This window comes from Neltuma alba, unplaced genomic scaffold (assembly GCF_004799145.2).
Source record: "Neltuma alba isolate B1F8T4 unplaced genomic scaffold, ASM479914v2 tig00011475_pilon, whole genome shotgun sequence".
NCBI classification, from domain to species: domain Eukaryota; kingdom Viridiplantae; phylum Streptophyta; class Magnoliopsida; order Fabales; family Fabaceae; genus Neltuma; species Neltuma alba.
In genome coordinates, this window is record NW_021636144.1 from 190,846 (window position 1) to 208,575 (window position 17,730).

The 17,730-nt window shown below is 34.8% G+C and overlaps 2 protein-coding genes across 3 annotated transcripts; both read right to left on the bottom strand.

Moving 5' to 3' along the window:
- Positions 1 to 977: 977 nt before the first annotated feature.
- Positions 978 to 17,504, bottom strand: LOC114713846 (glycosyltransferase family 92 protein RCOM_0530710-like). Of its 2 annotated transcripts, XM_028898524.1 has the most exons (4): positions 17,500 to 17,504; positions 8,861 to 8,871; positions 4,200 to 4,206; positions 978 to 3,158 (listed from the first exon to the last, which is right to left on the bottom strand). In XM_028898524.1, the coding sequence occupies exons 2-4, from the start codon at positions 8,862 to 8,864 to the stop codon at positions 1,400 to 1,402; spliced, it is 1,770 nt and encodes a 589-aa protein (XP_028754357.1). In that variant the 5' UTR covers positions 8,865 to 8,871; positions 17,500 to 17,504; the 3' UTR covers positions 978 to 1,399. The 2 variants fall into 2 exon arrangements, with proteins under 2 accessions (XP_028754357.1, XP_028754356.1); XM_028898523.1 differs by lacking the exons at positions 4,200 to 4,206; positions 8,861 to 8,871; positions 17,500 to 17,504 and having other exon boundaries at positions 978 to 3,298.
- Positions 9,570 to 14,525, bottom strand: LOC114713845 (TORTIFOLIA1-like protein 4). The gene is made up of 5 exons (XM_028898522.1): positions 13,521 to 14,525; positions 13,155 to 13,263; positions 12,195 to 12,775; positions 10,875 to 11,380; positions 9,570 to 10,323 (listed from the first exon to the last, which is right to left on the bottom strand). Exons 1-5 carry the CDS (start codon positions 14,361 to 14,363, stop codon positions 10,311 to 10,313), a joined length of 2,052 nt encoding a protein of 683 aa, XP_028754355.1. The 5' UTR covers positions 14,364 to 14,525; the 3' UTR covers positions 9,570 to 10,310.
- Positions 17,505 to 17,730: the final 226 nt, after the last annotated feature.

The following is a 17,730-nucleotide window of genomic DNA, read 5'->3' on the forward strand; positions in this document are numbered from 1 at the left end:
TATAAACAACATACTTAATGAGAACATTTCTCCCCGCCGTCGTAAGAAACTTCACTTTCCAGTTTGCCAAACGTTTCTGGGTTTTCTGTATTATAGGCCAATGGGTGGTTTTAGTGGCTCTCTTATGCAGCAAAGTAACACCCAAGTACTTGCCTGAATTCGCCGTTATCCCGATTCCCAAACATTGGCCGAGGTCAAGGGCTCTATTGAAATTTACAACCCTAGAGAAGCAAGCTTTTGATTTTTCCAGATTGATCAGGTGTCTCGAGATAGCACAAAACGTCATCATAACCTCCCTCATAACTTCCACTTGTTCTACTGAAGCCTCTCCAAACAAAAGCAAATCATCAGCAAAGAAGAGATGCATGATAATTAGGCCGTTGTTACCCAGTTTGATGCCTTTCCACACTTTCCTTTCTACTTCTTTCTTTATCATATGCCCCAATCTCTTTATACACAGAATGAATAAGTAAGGGCTTAAAGGGTCACCTTGTCACGGATTCATCTTTTGCTGTGTCATTGATGTCTTTCTTCTTTTCTCTCTTTCCTTTTACAAATACTGAATGACTCGTCACTATATAGTATATACGCATCTATCACATTTAAAATATTCAAATATACATGAATGCATGGGCACTTAATCAAATAACATATAATCTCATATCCTTAATAACATATTAGTTAAGTTGGATAATTGTAACAAATATGATAACTAATTTAGAGATATTAAGAAAATTAGTTAAGTTGGATAATTGTATGTATTGACTTTTCTAAATTACCTTGTTTGATCATATTCATTATAATTATCCCTCAGTAGGAACTCTTGACCATCAATAGGAATATTTTTGGGTAAATATTATAAATTTAAGAGATAAAGTGAATTGAGTAGAACTAAATTCAATTATTAATTAGTTTTTGCATTAAGCATACAAGATATACTGTTTAACACCAAGCAAGTGTCGGGTAGAGCCACAAAATAAAAGCAAAACAGGGCAAGAGCAGGGGATTTTGGGAATTACATTCACACTGTCAAAGGATTTACAAATATGCGAGTCCAACCACTGCATTTCGTCTATAAATTATCTCTGTCCAAAAAAATAATCCACAGAATATTAAAAAAAAAACAACTTTTTCACAGAAAGGCCCCAGAAACCAAAATAAAAATCAATTCTAGGTACCCAAAAAGAAAAAAGTAACTTCTATGAGCAATTTCCTGGGGTGCAGGTCAATTCGTCAACTTCAGTTCAGAGTAAATTCGAAGACATAGAAACCTCAAACCGGTGTCGTGTGATCTCAAGGGAGTAGATAATAAATTACGTTTCTTCGGATCTCATTCTCTTGGCGAGCTTCTGATAAGCTAAATTTCAGAAGAACCCAGTTCATGATTTGATAATTATTATTACTGTACTTGAGAGGAATTTTCCCAGGGAAGGGTCCCAGTTTCAGGGTCAGCAAAATGAGAGAGAACAAAGTCCTTCAAACCGGTGTCCCAAACCTCGCAAAACCTTAGCCTCCAATTAGGTGGTTCTATAGCTTGAGTTCCTAGTCCAGGTGCTCTGTCCTTTGACCTTGTGTTCTTGTCCTCGCGCCAATCCACCACATAGGTCGCCACTCTTCTCAAAAACTTATCTTTGAATCTCTCCCACACTTGATACTTATAATGGTTTATCACTCCTTCTCCTTCCTTCACCTGCACCGACCACATTCCTTCCTTTAATTGAAAATGATGAACCACGTTCAACAGACTCGTATCCAGCATTTCTGGTTTAACAATGGATTTGTGTCTCTCTGCGTTCTTCATTCGACATGTGTATCCTGTAGTAACTCCTCGTTTAGGATGCGAGGTTAATCCAGAAGGACCGAAGTTATGGCATGCTGTTCTTATCTCTGCGAGTTTCGACGATGACGAGGAGAAATTGGAGACCAGTAATTTGAGTCCGTTCTGGTGGTGGCCTCTGTTTTTGAGGTAGAAGAACTCGTCCACGTCGAAGAAGCCGACCCAGTTACATTCTTGCTTTGATCTCAAGGCGCAGTGAGAAAAGCCAGCTTCTTGGGTCTTAATCCATGGCCATGTCGTTCTGCTCACGTTGTAGCCTTCGAGGTCGAGTTCTTCTATAATGTTTTCGATGTCGTCGTCGCTGTTATTGTCGTAGATGAACCATCGTTCTACCCCGAGCCATGAATGATAAATGATCCATTCTTTAAGAGCAGAGGCTTGGTTCCACACCATGGTACAGACACAGAGGTCGTGCTTCTTCTTCTTCTTCGTGATCGTCGTCTCCGCCACTCTGTTCTGAATTGTGGCTACCGATGGCATGAGTTTATGGATCGGACGTCTTTTATTTTGACCCGCACGGCTCACGGTGACCCGAAAGCCATGAGCTTTATTCGGGTTGTTCGCGATGCTCCGTGGTAATGAACACCGAACTACTTCTTGCGCGGCGGAGATTGCTTCCGTTTTGAGGATGAATTCGCCATTTTTCAACCCGAAGTGGCATCGAAATTGGGTCGGGTCGGATATCTGGTGGGGTCGGAGATTGAGTCCCTTAACGAACACAACGACGGTGTCTCCATCTAAGTACGCCTCGTACGCTAAATTATTCCAAGAATGATTCGTCTGGTTCGTCAGCAACTCCCAACTTCTATGCCGATCACCTCCCTCGCCGCCGCAGCGCCGCAAAAAGACGGCGGCGTAGGAGTAGTTCGTCGGAGGAATCGGGCACCTGACGATATACCGAAACTCGGCGTATTGGTCTGTGGAAATTACTGGTAGAGAAAGAACATCGAGAACAGGGTTAACAACTTCCTCGGAAAGATTCGCGAGCTTGTAGTAAACACACTCCAGTTCGTGGCTCCGGGGAATTTCGCGGCCGGTAACTATAAGAAGTAAGTGATCGGGGAAGAGTATGCGGTGTTGGAGTGTGAAGGGAAGGCGGAGAAAGGTTTGGTTGAAATTTAAAGAATCAAGAATTGAGTAACTCGCAGAGCTATAATAAAAAAGGGACAAGGAAGAAGGAGATAAATTGGGATGAAAGCCAAAGGAGAAGCGATCAAAGAAGATGAGAAAGAAGAAGAAGATGAAGAAGGAGAAGCATACAAAAAGTGATCTTGCAGAGAAAAAATAACAATTACTCCACAATGACTTTATCGTGCGCTTCCTCTTCCGGCGTATCTCCGGCGCCTCCATTTTTTTCTGGATTTTCTGTCAGAAGAAGAAGGTGATGAGGTTGGAGGGGGGGAAAAGGATTAAATAAAAGAGATCAAAAGGCGAACTGAAGAAGGAAATGGAGATTCTGTGGAATGTGTGGAAGCGAAAGGGATTATGGTTGAGCCGTCAACGGTGACAGAAGTGGGTCTGTACGTTTTTGCATAAATCTTCAACGATGGTCTCATTTCTTTTCCACTTCTTCTTTATTTTATATATTTACTGCAAACAGATTTAACCAAAAAAAAAAAAACAAAACAACAAAAATATCGTAATACTTAAATGCAGAAAAGGAAAGGAAGCTCTCAATAATGGAAAGATTTTGCATTGTGTGATAATGGATGATGCGATATACTATAGTCATGGAGTACTTCCTGGTTTTTCCTATTCAAGTATTAAGTGAAATGGTAAGGGTTGGCCCAAAAACAAAAAGAAACTGTAAGGCCCATAAATGAATATTTTAGAATTTTTTTAACCATAAATATCAAGTAATAAAAAAAATGTTTTGGAATCTTTAATGTTAAAAATTGGATTAAATAGTACTCGTATGTGTTGGGAAACGATGGAATATATCTATAATCTATAATTTTAGCCCAAACAAGAAATTTCACAATTCCTGTCGAATATCCCTGCTGTTGTATTCTGTTAAATAATATATAAATAAATAATCTTATATTACAATCTCTATTTTTTTGGGTCCAAATTAGTGAACCAATCTATTGTTTGATCATTGGTAAATTCTGTATCACTTCCAACGGTAATTGTGGATCTTACAGATCACTTCAGAAGAACTACTTTCTTTCTTTAAGAAAATGATGACAGACCAAAAAAATGTCAAGAATTTTGACCATAGTTAACTTTTTATTGGATGGTTTCCAGAATTTTTTTTTTTTTTTGCCTAAAGGATATGACATGAAACACGCAAATGTACAAATACGGCATGACTTGTCTATAATTATCTAAAAAAGTGCATGTTTTTTTGTGTAGTCTACACTCCATCTCTCAAATAATTTAGCTAAAATAATTGTACAGTACAATGCTACAAATGCTGTTTGGATTATAATAAAACTGATACGTATGCTTTAACAACTGCCATTATTAGCATGATTTATGTGATTAATAACTAGTGCAGGTGTTGTTCCATGTAATCCACACAATATGAATCGTATTATTTATAATTTATAAATGAATAATATAATTTTTTTCATAACACTCATTTATATCAATGGAAAGAGTTATTACAGCCTAAGCATAAAGTCTAGAATTGAAGTTATATATCAATACAGAAAATGTCTCTTTCAAGAAGAACTCAAATTTTGATTTGTCAAATTGTGAGATACTAATTTTTTTTTACCATAGCTATCCAAAATTCAAGGCCTTGAATTTTCAGTTAGACTTGTCAATACTTAAAATTGATTTAATACCACGGGCTGGGTCATTCGGATGCTATATTAATAATCTTTAATTAGAAATTTTATGTTATATATATAAATATACAGTAAACTTGGCAGACAAAAAATAATAATAATAAAATTAAGGTCATTAGATATTGTAAAGTGCGGCAAAACCGGATAAAAACAATGGCAAGTTTTTTTTTATAAATTATTGGGAGCAGCATTTGACGCAACCAAATCCAGATTCTTACTCCCCAATCATTCGCGTCTGACTCAATTGTGGGGCGGCTTCAATATGTTTGATTGGGTCAAACTTGGCTTCAAAACTTTCTATCCAATGGTTTTGTTCCTACCTCCTACCCTACCTTCGGATACATGTGTGCGCGCGTGTAATGGTTTGGGGGATTTGTATTGAGTGCTCATCAGAGATCTGGATCGTTCAAATTTAATTTAATTTTATTATTATTTTTTTAAAATAATTATTTTAATAGGTATAGAATAAAAAATAAAGACAATATCTTAATTATCATATTTTTTAAAAAATAATTTTTTTATTTTAAAATATTTATTTAAAAATATTAAATCTGGACTGTCCAGATCTAATCTGAACGGTCCAGATTGCTCATTACTTGATGAGCACTAAATGCGGATCCGTGGCTTGGGAGCCACCTTGCCATAGCCATCTATTATTTTGTTCTTGGCGCCACCGCGTAGGAATGATCCCAGAAGGTCAATGCTGATAATGGTATCGGGTCAAATACTTGGGGAGAGAAGGGTGAATGGGTGAAATTATTATTAATTATAAGAACTTTATTATTTCTTTCAAGGAATGTTTTGAGCTGTTTCTGGCCGGCAAGGCAGCAAGTAATATTGTGAACAATAAACTTCAAATTTTTTTTTTAATTACGTATGCATATACTGTTTTTTTTCCTTCTATTTTTTATATTTTTGTCTCTATTTATATATATCCTTTATTTTGATTTTTTTTTTTTTGGTTTGTTGAGCCTAAGTATCACTGCTGGTAGCAGCAGTGAATAATCCTAATATTAAACAAAATAAAAAATTTGGAAACATTTTTCAAGGCCACCAAAAAACAGTATATACCATACAACGTATAGGAAATAAAATTAAGTTGTTGAAAATATACCTCAAAAGGGTGACTCGTCTTCTTCTAAACCCATCATGAGTTCTCCATACGTCCTAACTAAAATACAGACAGCTTTATCAACAGATGAAGGCCATGATTTGCTATTAATATTGCAACTTACAGCCAATTCAATTGACATATATGTCCAGTAGGAACTCAACTTTTAAATAAGTAGTTGAAATTTGATTTTCAATAATTATACTTAAATTAAATTTAGTTGAAAGATTTTCCATTTGATAGGTACGATGTCCATTAATTGAGAAATATACTGAATTTCTGATGATTACGTTTTCTCCTCTGCTTCTCTGGGAATTGAGTTTTGAATTTGACATAACCTCAATTTCTCTCTCACAAGTTCTTTCACTTGCTCGCAAGTCAATGTCCAATTCTTTTGTTGTCTTTCCCTGTACCTTAAATAGAACACAATTAGTATATATCAAATCTTTTGATTTAAAAAAATAATACATTTTGTTGAATAGCAACAAAATTAATAAATATCACATCAAAAATTAACATTTACATTATTCTATGATTAGCATCTTCTTTCATTTCGTCATCAATACCTTTACAAAACTATGTATAACACACACACACACACACACACAGATACGAGGTATCATAATCACAATCCTTCTGTTAAGATCAGCCAATGTGAACTGATCAACCTCCCTGTTATATAAATAAAATAATTTATCCATTCTAAATGTTTTAAGTTAAATCTGGTTATTTAATTCATAGGTATAAAATTGTTATATCGTGTCTTCATGTGGGCAAAATCAACCTGTATGCCTCACTGGTGGTACATGCTAGTCATTATATAAATTAATATTATGTAATTGCTATAGCTAGCTATTCCTTGGTATACATTTTCTTTTCAAAATGGGTACGTATTATATATATATATATATATTTATATTGTTATAAAATATTGATACGTTTCGTTATTCAATTTCTCTCGTTGCTACGACTAATTAATTAAAAGCATGCTTATGAAACATAAACTGCTGAATGATCGTGACTTAGTTAATGAATGTGGAGCACATATAATTGGGAATTGAATAAACTAATTAACCAGTATTTGGAGTCTTTTATTTTTCAAACAGATAAGGAAATAAACAAAATTTCATCTCTAGATTGCCCCCTGTGGGTGTGTGTGGGGATCAATACGAAGCATTTAATGATTCAGAACGCACAATCGTGTTGTGCTTTTGCTCTGTTTTCAGTGAAACTTCTGCTCTCTACTTTATTGAATTGACGAACAAAAAATTTCGAGCCACATGATGTATTGCCCTGATCCTATTTATAATTATAAGTCACTTTTACCATATATTATTAAAATTAAAAAAATTAAACCTTATTAATTTTGTTTAAAAATAATATAATAATTTTTTAGTTTTTTATTTAATGTATATTATACTTTATGAAAGCAAATTCTGCATAATAATAAATAAATGACAAAATTGTGTGTTTATATAAAAAGTTTAATGATGTGATTTATAAATAGTTAAAAAAATGCCAGGAGTATATGTTAATTAATTTTTTGAGAAGGAATAAGGATATGTCAATTCGATGCACGATAAAAGGTAACACTGAAATTCTCAAATGTTACAACTTGATAATTATTGGTTTTCAGAAAAAGGCATAATTATCAGAAGTGAAAGAAATGACCCCACCTTCTGAATTCTGCATTTATCAAATCATTGCAGAAAATGATTAGACGATACCTTTTTTTTTTTCTTTTCTTTTTCGTTTTTTTTTCCTTTATGTTTTTTGCCAAGATAGATGAAATCAATTTCTATGCCTATAAAAATGGTGGGAAATTGCACGACTGTGGAAAATGCCGTGATTTTAAATGCACTGCTGATAATCTACATGCAAAAATTCACTCTAAAGTGTAGCGAAGTGTTACTAATTGCTGTTGGCCCCAAAAAAAAGAAAAAAGAAGTGTTACTAACTGTTGAAGAAGAATCCGTGAAAGTATTTTGTGTGCTTAGTCCTTCAATGCAGCGACTAAAATTGTGGCATATAGATTTGTACACTAAAATACTAAAGTTATGCTGCTACCTACCATGTTTGATATTACACTTATATTGCATAACATGATGCATTGTATAACTCAATAGTAACTAATGCTTGGTGACACGTGATATCATGTTTTATATATACACATAAGAATAAGCATTCTAACAAAAGTACACACAAAATATGCATTTTCTTAGAAAAAGACTTCTTTTAATATTTTCATAATGGTAGTGGCTGGTGATGGTGGTCGTAGTGACCGGTGACATAGTGGTTGGTGATAATAGTGGCCAATGGCGAAAGATTCTAATGATAATAGTGGTGATGACTAGTGATAACGGTGACTAACAATGGTGATAATGATCGTGACAACTGGTGACAATAGTGACTAATGAGTGATAATAGTTGTAATTAGAGATATTGATAATCGTATTAGTTACTACGAGTAATGCTAGTGGCAAGTGGCGGTCGCAGCGTTAATGGTAGTGATGGTGATGATCAATAGTGTTGTTATTTGACAAGCTGTAATAACAAAAACTACATAAAAGATGTGTTAAATTATAAGGACTTAAATAGAAACTTTTAAGCTATTAAGACTACATTAAAATTAAGTAAAAAACTATAGGACAAAAAGTAATTTTCCCGAAAAGTATACATTTTTGTTACAAAAATATACATGATATTTATTCATTAGAATTTGAAATACCAAATTTTCATCCCAGTTAGAAATTAATTTGTTTGTGGCAACTTTTTGTTATCAGATTCTACATGATATCAATTTTTAAAAATGTATCAATTATTAATTAATTAGGAGCAAACTGCTGAGAGTACAAGAATATATATTTCTTTTAACTTAATATATATATATATATATATATATGATAGCCATTTCTATTTAATATGTGAATTTTCTTTTGTGAGATGATGCTGGAACCTTCATAGTCAACTTGTCCTCTTGAGTCTAAATTGATATCACGAAAGGATGCTACTAAACGAAGAACACAAAAATGAGTGGAGCTTGTAAAACTTATCTCAAATCGAAAGTAGGAAAGCATTGGTATGCAATTTTGTTTGTTTGTTTGTTTGTGCTGGGACTCATTTTCTTCCTCCAAGATTAATGAAGATATTGACTTATAAATAGGATAGCACTTTTGACGATTTCAACTTTGCAAATTGGAATTGATTTGTGAGGAGAAAAGAAAATTATCATGCAGAATCTTTTTCATGTTTAAGATTACCCACTTGAGTGACGACAATGACTCTCCAAAGTGCTTCTATCAATTGATGGGCGTATATAAATAAAAGTTACACATTATCCTAATGAAGATTAGAGATACAAGTCATTTTCATTTACATACTAAATTAGATCATGCATCGTTTAAGCACAAAATTTTGGATCCAATTCTATGTAAATGTAGAAGACATCTTTAGAAAAACTACTTTCATTTGAAGACCGACGCTGAAGGCTCAATAGGATCAAATAGCAAATTCTATCATAAAAGAGTTAGTTGACTAATTTGAATAAATTAAAAAAATTAGTTAAATTAGTTATTTATAATAAATAGATATTGTCTTTTTTAAAACACGTCTATTAATTAAATATATTAATTAGAACTGCAATTTAACTAAATCTTTAATATGTACAACTACTATAAGGATTAGCTTAAAAAAAAATTAATGTGAAAAACAAGATGAATTAAAATATTATATTTAGGAATAAACTCAAAGTCAAAATAGCTTCTATGTTAAGAATTATCACCAGAGATAGTGTATTATATTTAAACAATTGCGCTACTTCAAGCCGTCAATGTAAGTTTCAATTTTCCTTTATTGTCCGCCTTTAATATTTATAATGTAACGTATGTTATAAATCAAATGAATACGAAACAGTGATACTCCTCAATCTACTTGGAGTCCTAGAACAAGATTCACCATTTTCTTTTCTGTTCCTCTAAAAAGGTACTCTGAGGGGAAAATTGTTACTTTTCTCTAATCGTAGCCATTTACTTTTAAGTATATTTTACTGAATATTCTTGATCGGTTCTTTGTGCTTATCTAATCAGTTATCAGCCGCATGGACACATTGATACCCATAGCCCATTCTCTGCCTTCCCTTTTGTGCCCCCAAAGGTAGTAATAACCATTGTTACCATTCATCATCAGGCATGCTCCTGGAGAGCACAGCCCTTTTTTTCCTGCCCTTAGAATGGCTAAGATAGAAATATCATACACTACAAGATGAAGTAAGCTCCTACGCTGATCACATGATTTAAGTAAATTACATATTTAAAAAAAGAAAAGAAAAAACTCCTCCGCCTTCATCATGTTTAAATCCATACGCTTGCCTCTGCCTCCATGTAAACATTGGCAAGAGAAAATAGCCTCCCTTTTCATTTATAATTTACCAAGGATTGCTTTGAATAAGCAAACTCCCGCATACTGGACCACCAAGCTAGCATATTCAGTTATTCACTTACACCCACAAATCAGAAACTTCCGGTGCTTGACGCAGTTCAATTGCCATGGAGTAAGGAGCTCCTCTTGGCTACACTGATGATCTGATAAAGCAGAAGAAATAAAAGATCATAAGTTCCATCTCAGACAACCAAAAACTACCTCTGGGCAAACACATAATTCACAGCACTAGATCTGTTTGATATGGACTGATGAAAGAAGGGCGCTGCCAATGGTCAAATATGATTGAGATGAGAAAAAACTAGTGTTCCAGACTTCCACACGAGTTTCGATTTCACAGTATGGTCGGGATTTTTTTTTAAAGAAGGTTTTTTGCTCTCTCTTTGGTAATTTAATCCTTTTTACTGCGTGGACTTTCTAACGTCTGAACAAGATCCTGCAAAAAAAAACCAACATAATTTGTGCACAGCTAGCTTAAATAGGGCAACGATAGAAAGTATGACTTTTCAAATACATTATTATCAATACCAAATTGTTGGGAGGATTATTCGCTACATTGCATTAATAATGATGTATCCAATTCAATAGCTGGCATCCCACAATTATATAATTGGGAAAATCAGGGACACAGAAAACAGCAAGAATAGTCTCAAGATAGTAAAACATGAACTATTAGAATCACAAATGTATTTACCTGATTTTCTGGTTCCTCAGTGCTGCACGAAAAGTTAGAGGTATGCTGTCCAGTCCACTGGCATTGTTGCTTTGTGTTCTCTCAGCATCTTGAGATATATTCTTTGGCAGATTGTGCCTATACTGCCCTAAAGGCCCTTTCAAATCGCCTTCAGTTTCAGCCATAGAGTTTACAAATAATCCACCCATACGATGCTGAAATCTTTTGCTATTAAAGGGCATTTCAGCACTATCTTTATTATCTGAGTTATGCATAGCATTGGGTGATGATATGCTTCCTAAAGAGAACCTTGACGTAGAATACCTCCCCTCCGTCTTTCTCCAGAATTTTGAACTCAAAAAATCAGAACCTGGTAGCTTGCAGCATGTGTCGTCTGCGGCATCAGTACTGGGAATCCTGCCGTTTGATACTGCCAAATCATATGATATTTCATCCAGGGCCATCTCTAGGCCATGCACACGAGTCTCCAGAGAATTCATTCCACTTTGAGAGCTTCCAATAAATCTCTATATTCGAATAAAGAAGTTAGCAATGCATACTTCCTTAAACGTTTTGTGTATTAGTATTATTAAAAAAGACTACAAGTGAAGCATTGAGAACCACCACAGGGTATAACAACAACATAGAATAGCTTAAAACTAAAGGAAAAGGTAGCTCTAGTTCCAACACATATGGTAGAGCAGTAGATATCATCCAAGCAAACACAAAGGAGAAAAATAAAAGGTTACTGTGCATCAATGGTTTTTTTTCCCCCTCTTCTTTTTTTGTCTAAAGATCAATGGCAACTGGCTTTACTTGCTAGGGGAGAAAGTAGGAGTAAAATTTTCAATTGTCAATCCACTCAATTCGTCAAAATCATTTTAGAGTGGCTTTTTAAAATCCAGCAGTCAGAAGAAAGGACCAACCTCAGCTACATAAAAGTAAGTCATTATGATCAAGAAGGCTAAGAAAATTAAGCCAAAAAAGGAAGAGGTTATTTAATGAAGGATATTGTACTCCGGTAACTTTTCTGGCAATTATGCCGATTGCAGATATTATGAAATTAATTGAAGATTGTTCCAAATCAGATGGTGAAGGCACGTCTAGGCTAAACCGGAGAACAAAAATGAAAGCATGATCATTATTTTATCCAATACTCAAATATGACAGGCTGTCGGAAAACTAAGTGCATGAAGAGTCTTTTTCAGAAGCACAATAGGAAAAGTGAAAACGCCAAATATACAAACCTACACAAATACTAAAGTATATTATCAGAGTTCAGAAAAGATTCTTCATTTTAGGTTGGCTTCAGTAAGGAAAAAGGTATAAACCTCAATGTACCTGAAGCATTTCTAACAGATTGGATTGCTGATTTTCAATTTGAAGAAGTTGTTCCCGAATCATAGAAAAATCTTCAACATCTTGAGGATTATCACAAACTTCATTTGTGTAATTGAGCTTAACATCTAGGTCAGGATTGTCATCATTATAGATCGGAACCACGCGAGACCCAGATTTTGGACCACCAAATTTATACAGTTTCTCATCAGACATCTTGCTGAAGACAACCCGCTTTATCTCTGCCCTTGATTTTTCTTGTTCTCCATTCTGAGCTGGTTTAGAAACTTCAAAATCACACCTTTTGATGTTATCTTCCTTGTCCATGCTCAAAGTTGATGACTTTGATCCTGGAGTTTCAGGTTTTGAATCAGAGCATTTCTCATGGTCCAGCTTGCGGGGTAAGCCCATGCTTAAGTTTTTGTCATTACCCCTTAGAGGGCTCATTCTTTTGATCGAGGACAACGCTGAAACTGTGGATGAAGGGGACCTGTTTGCTGGGACTGTTTTCTTTGACAGAGAAGATTTATAGCCAGCATGGGCTGAACTTGCAGTGTCACACTGATTATTATCATTATCTGGACCTACGAGAAAAGCCACGAACATAACAACACATTGGATTTCTTTGCTGGAAGTAGCCAAAGCTTCTATGGTTAAAATATACAGAGAAAGGAGAAAATAAATAAAAGAGACACTAATTTCCGATTCTGAACCGTCATCAGTACGTAACAATATTTCTCAATTCTTTCAAGTTTTTAAACCCCGTTATGCGAAGTTGGAATCAATGACATCCAGATAACATAAGATAACGTATCCTCTAACTCGTAGTTGCCATCTGTAGCATATGTATTCCCATCAGCAAAAAGGGTCCTATTGCCTAACCTATCTTCAAGCAACAATACTTGTGAATTACTCAAAAATAAATATGCCTATGAACTTATACAACATTAAAATAAGCCTTACCAACTGTAGAACACGCGGATTTCACTGGAGGCGACACATCCTCCGATGCATCAGTTACCTCCTTCCACGTCTCCAAGCTGCGATTCATAGCCTCCCGAACTACCTTGACCTATTACAACAGCATCACTCTTATCAACATAATTGTAGGACTCTCATTTCGACATTAAGCACGATCTTATCGGCTGTAGATGGGCAAAACCAAAGAGGGATCGCGAAAAAATAGAACTATATAAAAAAAAAAAAAATTACTCATCTCTTTATAGGACATTTTCCTCCCGAATTTTTTCCTCTGAAAGTGTTGGTCTTTTTCTTGGTGAAATGATGTACTCAAAGGTATCCCTTAATGAGAAAAAGAAGATCGATTACCTTATCAAACCTGCGATTTTGTAACGAATCCAAGCACAGCACTTTATACTGCGACGCCAAATCTTTCTCCGCTAAAGCTACCTTTCCCAAACCCTCCGCAGCTGCCTTCCTGACCGTCCAATCCTCATTGCTCAGAAACTCAACAAGACAGGGCACCAACCAATTCAACACACCCCGACTCGACGCGCCACCGACGCCCACAACACTCCCTATGAGCACCAACAACGCTGCCTTCGCCTTGCACACCTCGTTCTTGGCCAGCTTCCCCAACCTTGGCAAAGTGCTCTTTCGCAACGCCTCCACATCCAGCTCCGGCGCCGACTCAATTGCCGCTGCCAGGCACAGCGCAGCGCCGATCTGCGAGTTTACATCCTGCTCCTGCGTCAGAGCCTCCATTAACGGTTTCAAAAACGCCGCCGTGAATGGCGGTTTCGTGATCCGCGACGACATCGAAGTGACGGCTTCGACGCAGGCTGATCGGACAACGGAGTCGGGATCGCGGAGGCGCCTTAGGACGGTGGAGATCATCTTAGAGAGGTGAGGAGAGAGAGAATCACCGTGGAACTGGGAGAGAACCGTCAATAGGTGAACGCATTGCTTCCGGACGGGGGATTTACAAGAAGAGTCGGTGTTGTAAATGCAGTTGAGGAATAAAGAGAATGAGTCCTGGTTCAGAGTCCGAGCAATGCACTCGAGCTCAGCAACAGCAACGGCTAGAGTGTCGCGGTCGGAGAGCTTGTTGAGGCTGGCGATTACTCGTTGCTTGAGATCGTGAGTCGACCCGGGGCTGGAGGAAGCGAGTTGAGATGGACTCAGCGAGTGGCGCCTAGAGGGAAATGACATTGTGGATTTGTAGCCGTTGGGCGAGTCAGTGACTCGGCATTCGTGCACAGAATAAGCGGTGGTTGACAAAGAGAAACGGCCAGAACGTTGCGACGGTGCCGTTTTTCCGGCGAGAGGGATTTTCGCGGCAAAGTTTGGAGAAGATAGGACTTCGAGAGTTGTTAAATACCGAAGCAGCGAAGCCTCAGGTTTCAACCAAATGATTTTTATCCTTTTTTGGTTTTTTCTACTCGTATTTATTTCAGTACTATGCTTCTTCAAATGATTTGGGTAAAATTATGCCAAAAATACAAATCATAAATATCAATCTAAAATTATTGAAAAAGAACAAAAGAAACTCTTTTATTCTTTACATATGAGTTAGGACCACTCTAGATGGTGTAAGATCTTAAAAAATTAAATGAATCTAGTTGGTAATAACAAACACACAAATTGGCAAGAAGTTCGTGGAAATTATTCTCACTTACATAAATACTAGAATAAAATAAAAAATGTTTAGCAAGTTATATCATGAGCAGCGTGTTTCATTTTATAATTTTTGCCATGCACGCCCAAAGAAACGTAAATTTCTTTTCCACCTAAACTAATGGGTAAGAGTGTACGCATTGTGTTAATTTGATATCCGACAACATTTATTAAAAAATTTGTCATTAAAATATTTATTGAAAACTTGGTTAGAATATCAATTCAAAAAAATCAATAAAAATTTTTTTGGCTAAAAAAAAAAGTTTAGATAAGTTGGATCCAAAAGATTCACCAGGACCAAAATATGTCTCTAATATCAAAGAGCTCTTAAGGTGATACTTACATACCTCCCAATAAAATCTTGCAGTAAGATTCAAACTTATGACCTTATGCAATATAATCAATAAGCAATTTTGTTTTTCATTTTTTAGGAAAATGAAATTCAAGCTTTCAAAAGAATTGGGGGAAATCCAAACATTCCAAGCTGTACATGGATGATTCAAAAGAATAGATTGTGTTGAGTTCAGTTCACCTGGGATGTAATGTGACAGGGTGGGGTGGCTCACATGCAAGTTAGAATGGAGACGAAAGAGTCCAAGTCAAATAAATAAATGAGAGAATTTAATTAGGGAGGAGGGGCACATGAAGTTACTTACATGCTTAATCCACTGCCCTTGATAGGCAGATCCCCAGCACCACGACCTCACTACATTCGCCACGTAGATTTTCTGCTCGCTAATTTATAATTTATAATTCATAATTATGAATTATATAATTCAGCACTAACCATGTTGATAAGCCAAATGCTCCACATGATCACCCACATGTTCTGCACTTTCTTGCATGTGACTCTTGAAATATTAAGACAGACAGGGGTTGAATTATGCATAATAACATTTAAATGTCATATAATAATATTAATTCCCTTGTATCATTCGTTAATCAGTTTATTTTTCCCCCTAACACTAACAATATATTAAACCCCATCAATTAATATTGATCAAGGTCAAATCAAACAAGCAGATAACTATAATCTCTCTCATTGAAAATTTTTCTCGTTCAAAACTGTTAATTCATCAGCAAGAATTAATGCATAATTATTTCTTTTCACAGGAGTAATAATAATGATTTGAAACTTTAAATTATATACTAACTGAAGGGGAGTCATATATTGCACAGAGTTCTAAGAACAAATTATAATTTTTGAATGATTTGTAAGTATAATTATTCTTTTTAAGACTGTAAAAAAGGTGCCTAAAGGTGGAATATAGTGGTCACGTGACGTTTCAGAGTGCGTATGTACGTGATTGTTCCCAAAATTACTTGTTTCAGAAGCAATTAGTAAAATAAAACATTAGGATTTATTAATCAATGTGTATTGGAGTGAATTAGGAGCAAATCATGGGGCTCCATTCCATTTCATGATTATTAATTAGAGTTAGCTGGTCCTTTTCCTCACTTGAATATTGATTCCTGCTGCTTACGTCTGGAACAGCTGAACCATATCTCTGAGGACCCCCAGATTATATTGTCTTGCTCTTCGACTCCAGAAAAATGATTTGAAAAAAAACAAAAGACTAAAGAGAAGGTTGAAAAGGCTCTATCAGCCTACCTACCATATCACCATCCATCTTATATTAATGGAATTATTTTTTTTTTAATAAAATCTTCAATATTTTGTTTGGTCAAGTAAAATCTTCAACATGAATATTTATAATTTTTTTTTACAAAAATTAATCAAGTAGTGTTAAATTATAGTACTCATATATCTATCATATCTTTATTTTAAAAAATTGTAACTTAAAAATAAAAGATACCTAGTGAACTTCACTTCAATGCTTTTAATCACGATATTACAATTATTGTCGAACTTAAAAATAAAATCAAGTTATTTTTAAGGGAAATTGTAAAAAAAAAACTTTAAAATTGTAAAAACGTAAATAGAAACCCTTGACAACATCTATGTCTTTTTTTACAATTTTTTCTTATTTTTATTATTTATAACACTTGGAAGTAAATTTTATATTTAGGACATGAATTAGTACAATGAAATATCATTGATTGTACTAATGGTGCTGGGACAATTAATGCCCTTTGAAAGATACTCCCTCGTTTCCTTTTTATAAAACTCATTTTAAAAGCTTTTCATGTTACTTTATTATTAATATTATACTTTTTACAAACAGCAGTGAAACATACACGAGCCTTTCTCAAAAATGTCCTTTATCAAGTCAGAGTGTTGGAGTGGTAAAATCAAGTTTGAGATAGATATTTTTACCATATAAATGTGCAATTCTACTTCGAATTTTATTGTTCTTAATATAAGGAGTAATACAAAATGCAAAATAGTACTACTTTCAGCTTTTAATATTAGATCTAATTGACTAATTTGAAGAGATTAAGAAAGTTAGTAATACAAAATGCAAAATAGTATTACTTTCAGCTTCTAATATCAGGCCTAGTTAACTAATCTGAAAAGATTAAAAATTAATAAATTATTTGATTATAACATATGCTACATGATCTCTTTAAAATACTCATCAATTTATAAGTGTGAGAATTTTGTCAAGAGAAAAATGATAAATATAAATATTTTAAAGTAACTTAGTACTCCTCCGGTCATTAATATAGAACCCAATTCTTGAGTTACTTTTGGTCCTAAATATAAGACTTATTTCTCATATTTATCAATTTTCTCTAAATTACCCCTATGGATACTCCTTCAACCATATAATCAAGTAGAAGAGAAAGAGAAGGTATTAAGAAAGATGATTATGGTGTTTTAGGAAAAATGTGTCACTTTTCTTATAATTAACTAACTTACCTAACTTTTTTAATCTAATCAAATTAGTTAAATGAGTCTTATATTAAGGATTAGAAGAGTATTTTTTTACTCTCTTCA

Bases quoted from the DNA above. Each gene is read 5' to 3' on its own strand.
- LOC114713846 (XM_028898523.1), bottom strand. From the start codon at position 3,187: ATGGAGGCGCCGGAGATACGCCGGAAGAGGAAGCGCACGATAAAGTCA.
- LOC114713845 (XM_028898522.1), bottom strand. From the start codon at position 14,363: ATGTCATTTCCCTCTAGGCGCCACTCGCTGAGTCCATCTCAACTCGCT. The intron at 13,264-13,520 runs GTAATCGATCTT...CTGTTGTAATAG, and splicing joins AAAATCGCAGGTTTGATAAG to GTCAAGGTAGTTCGGGAGGC. The intron at 12,776-13,154 runs GTAAGGCTTATT...CTTTTCTCGTAG, and splicing joins ATCCGCGTGTTCTACAGTTG to GTCCAGATAATGATAATAAT.